Raw genomic sequence first — 4,927 nt, 5'->3', positions numbered from 1 at the left:
ATGTTTCTACTTCCAAGGGTGGAATAACTTTGTCCAATTCATAACCAAGAAATTCTAAAGATTCAAACTGGGCTCTTATTAAGGAGGCTGTCATTGGTAAGCACCCGCATGATGCTCCCAACCGCAGACTTCACGACTCAATATATTCAAAGTGTCATGAATTTAAAATGCATAAGGAGGGGATTTTCCCACAGCCTCTATTAATGCGATTTTTTTTGTCCAACAGACAGTTTTTCCCAATTGTAACTGTTCTTACATCTAGGCGCTGGGCATTCTTGCATTTGGCTTGTAAGACAGCCAGTGGACCCTCTATACCAGGTGTCCCCGGATCAGTATTCCCGGGCCCCCCACAGCCTTTTGTGGGTCAACAGGGGTCAAACTCCTTCATTAACCTGGGGTATTTTTTGGGCCCAGGTGTACTGCCAACAGCAAGGTCGTAGTCACATCAGTGTCCTTCATCAACCAACTTCTCAATATGCCCACACTTAGTTGTTGCTTTTTCTTTTAACAGACAGCTCTTTTCCTTGTTTGCTTGGTTGTCCTGCTCAGGTAAAGGATGGGACTATCGTAGAGTTCAAAGGTTGATTGGCACCGTCACTAGGACCCAGCCCTATATCAATTTTGCATGCAGCAGCCCTTTTTCGTTTTGCCCTCATCAAATTTGTTTGTGGGTTAAGTAACAAAAAGGTGATTGGAGGGATGTCTCTGGCTTGTCTCTCCCATCCTCAGAATCCGGAGATTAAATTTTAAATGGCTGAAAAGTGGGCGTCACTCTTTCTGTGGTGGAAACATCACTTGTCACAAAAAAAGCTTGTAATTGCATCATGTATCCATTTTGCTTTTGCACTTCTTCGTTGATACAACCACAGTTTTAGGAGTATTTTTACAGCAAAGTTTAAAATATCAGGCAAGGAACCCTTCCCGGACTGGGTCGTGGGATTATTGTTACATTTATTCGATTTATCTGCTGCAGAACATAAAAAAACAGACCCGTTTTCTTGAGAGGACTGATCCCCATTTAATTGCACATCCTCCTCTAAAGATGACTGAATGGAATTAAACAAGTTAGGGGCTACAGAAAGGCGCTAGGAAGTGGTTGCCACTTCTAAGGGGGTATGCGTGTCAGACACAGCCTCAACTTGTTTTGGAATACCAAAAGATATGAAGCTTATTGGGTCAGATACACAAGCACTATTGTATAATGAGCAAGACAACTGGAATTATCTATGTTGCCAAACGTAGTGTTAGAGTCGGCAGACAACGAGACACCACGCCCCAACCAGAGCATTCAGTTTATCTTCCAGAATTGAGGTCACCAAGGTGTCCAGCAGAGGCTTGATAATATTAGGTTTAAAGTAATTAGTTAGCTTGCCAGTAGTCATCTCAGCTACAGGGTTGCTGTGCTGTCCAGTGGCCAATTTTCCAGTGGCCAATTTTCCAGTCACCTACCCCTGGAGTCCACACATGAGAGGCACAGTTTGCAGCTCTCTTATATCCATTCATTTTTCCATAGGGCTTGCTTTCACACAAGATTGTACACCCTTTGCTTGTAAAATGCTCTGCCCGGCATGGTTCAAGTAAGGGGCATGGTAGTTGGAAAGGTTCTGTCAACTGCTCCCACAATGAGAAGGTATACAGGCAATTAGCAGTAATAAATAGACAATGTCAGGCCCTGCATTGTCCTTGTCTCACCTTAGCACAAGTGCCGAATCCAAACGTAGAACACAGAAAACACACACCACACTCTGCAACGCTGCTCATCCGGCTATGGTACTTGAAGGAGTGAGTCACATCAGCAATATAGACACAGTGGCGCCTCCAGACATTTCTCATAGTGGTGGCCTGATGAGGCCACAGGAAATCTTGGGGTGGCACACCAAAACAAACACATAACTGAATTTCAGGAAATCTATTATGCCGATGTATATAGTCCAGTTGAAAACTATGTATGTATGAAAGTTAAGGAATTGCATATTGATATAGTTCCATTTATTATTTAACAGTTAACTAATTAATGTATCTGATGCACATAGACTAATACCAGTACGGTTAACATTTTGAGTTCCACAATCTGTTTGTGCTATGTAAGGAATATGTGATGTGTATATGCATGTTAGGCAATTTATTGTTCGTCAAACAGAATAGTTGTTCGACTTTTACTTGAAAAGACAAATATACAGCTTTAATTTAAAGGAGCACATCGATTTTAAGGAGCAAAACATTTACTGAGAACACGCCTACTGAAGTAAAAAAACAACACCGATGCCGAAACCTTTTTCAATACAGCTGTATTTGGTTCATGTTGCTGTGTATTCTTGTAAACTAAAATATATACTTACAAAAAGCATAATCATGGACAATATACATTTTAGTATAGCCTGCTCAAACTATTTACATCCCTGCTTTACTAGGCTACAATCTTTTTTGTCTCTTCTTGCAAACTAAACATGAACAAAGCAAATGTGCATAACCATGGACAGCAATAAACATTTGAATGTAGCCTACTCAGTACTCAACCTATTTACATTCCTATTCATTATTATTGTATCATTAATTAATATAGCTTTATTCGCCTGTTGCTATGTCTTTTGGCAAACACATCAACAAATTCATCAAGATTTATCGCCCTAGCCCTTTTTGACTCTACACTTAACAACCCCAAATTGCTCAATCTCTCATCACTCATAGTATTTCTCAAGGCAGTCTTGATTAACTTTAGCACAGAAAAACTACGCTCACATGCTGCAGTGCTCACGGGTAATTCAAGTGCAATTTTGCAAAGTTTAAACATCTCATGGAACACTTCCTTATATGGCTCAAGGAAGACTGTGAGCTCTAATAAACTGGTTGGTTTTTCAAAACCACTAGTTTGCCTCCTATCAAGAATTCGCTTGACATGAGGGATCTCATAGTCTAGATCCTCAGTACTGCAGTTGTATTGCGAGGCAAATGGAAGCACTACATTTTTCTCACAAAATGTGGGACTGGAGGGATTCAAGGCTTGTATCCCTTGCATAACAGCACAACTTTCTTTAGAAAATCTTCTCTTCAACTCAGAGAGAAGCACATCAACAATTGGAATAAATGTACCTGCCCGAAATGTCTCCTTATGTGTATTGGCATGTCTTTGAAATATAGGCATGGAAATGTAATACCCTTCAAGCCTAGAGCTTGGTGTGACCTGACGCCCTGGAGGTGCAACAGCAATGTTGCATTGCTCAGCAAGGGTCATAGTATTGTTCCAAATCTCATTAAAGACAGAGCCCTCTCTATAACTGTTTAATGTGTCAACAAGAGAATCAACAAGGTTAACTGCTGCACCCAAATTGAGTTGTGGGGACTGTAAAATATCTGACAGATGTTTTATCTCACCAAAAACATTTGTGAATGTTAAAAGGAGGCCAACAAACTGTAAATCTATTTGGGCTAATATACCTCTTGCCTCTACAGCTCTGTCCCCATTTCTCTCTTCAGATATTTCTTTTAGTAGACGTATGAGGGCTGGCAGTCTGTCCCTCACTGTCTTGCAAGCATTGTACCTACAGGCCCAGCGTGTCTCTATCAACCTTTGAAACTCTCTTGGGGCCCCCTGAAACATGTCCCTCTGTACCTCTAGCCATCTTTGATGCACATATGAGCCTGACACAAACACATACAGTTTCTGCAGAAGAGAAAAGAAACAATAGGCTTCTGGGATGCATTTTACACTGTCAACTAATACTAAATTTAAGCAATGTGCATTGCAGTGAACATAAAAAGCTAATGGGGCCTCAGATTTAATGTGTGCCTGCACTCCTGTGTTCTTTCCACTCATGACAGAGGCACCATCATATGCTTGCCCTACTAGGTGGTTTCTGTAGTCAAGGCCATACTTCTGCAGTATTTGAATAATTTTCTGTGAAAGCGCTGCAGCATCTAATCGCTCTGCTGCTTCAAATGTGAGGAAACTTTCACATATGGAGCTATTGTAATAATATCGAATTACCAAGGACATTTGTTCCTTCTTAGCAATGTCTTTGGTCTCGTCTACCATAATGCTGAAAGCCCCACTTTGTGCAACTTCATTAATTACTGAGGTGCGGACAATTTCAGCTAGGCAATCAATTATTTCATTTTGTGTACTATGCCCAAGGTATGTTGCATTTTTTTGACTTGTCATTTTTCTTTTGACTGTGTGATCATGCTTGGCTAGCAGTTCCATAATAGCGAGTACATTTCCTTTATTCTGGCCTTCGGTTTCTTTATGTGCTCTCTGTGCAATATTTTGCGTAGCTGTGAGGAGCAGGGTTTCTCCAACAGTTTTAATGTACTCTCTATTTTCCCTCACTATTTTATTATATTCTGCATTTAATGAGGCTGAGAGAGAACATTTGCTTGCAATTGACTTTTCATATTCTGCCCATGCTAACATAGCCATAGTATGGGATTCTGATTTGCCATGACCTACAAACCCACCATCTTTGTAAGTTGCTTTTTTCCAGTTTTTGAATCCTGCTTCAGATGTAAACACTGAATCACCTGAGGAGGGGAGACTGAAGTGCCGGCAGGCATAGCAGTAGGCAGAATCATTACTTTGAGAGTATTCCAGCCATTTATGTGTGAAGTACCATTCTTTCATGAAGGCCCGTCTTCTACCCCCCTGAACGGTCCGAGGGAAACACTTCAGATGTGGCTGTTTGGGCCCCTCTCCTCTAGACTGGGATATATCTAGAAGAATGAAACAAGAGGTTACTCATTAGCAAGCCATCTATTTTATTATCAGGGTCACACTGCCACACTGTCATAATTTCACTTGTTGGTCCGGGAACAGCTTGAATAGCTCTAGCTGATTCCTGCCTCGCCCTCTCTTTGACTGTTGCTGCTGCTGCTGCTGCCTGTTCCTCACTTTCATGCAATGCTGCTTCTTCCCTGTTCTCTGTCCCTGATG

At 41.3% G+C, this 4,927-nt stretch overlaps 1 protein-coding gene across 1 annotated transcript; it reads right to left on the bottom strand.

The window, feature by feature from the left end:
• Positions 1 to 2,554: 2,554 nt before the first annotated feature.
• On the bottom strand, positions 2,555 to 4,618 carry LOC138510823 (zinc finger MYM-type protein 1-like). Its single transcript, XM_069626512.1, has one exon. The coding sequence runs from the start codon at positions 4,616 to 4,618 to the stop codon at positions 2,555 to 2,557; it is 2,064 nt and encodes a 687-aa protein (XP_069482613.1).
• Between the last annotated feature and the right edge of the window lie 309 nt (positions 4,619 to 4,927).

Source organism: Ambystoma mexicanum, chromosome 6p (assembly GCF_040938575.1).
Source record: "Ambystoma mexicanum isolate Mex_15411 chromosome 6p, UKY_AmexF1_1, whole genome shotgun sequence".
Lineage (NCBI taxonomy): Eukaryota > Metazoa > Chordata > Amphibia > Caudata > Ambystomatidae > Ambystoma > Ambystoma mexicanum.
This window is presented reverse-complemented; position numbering and strand designations above follow the sequence as displayed.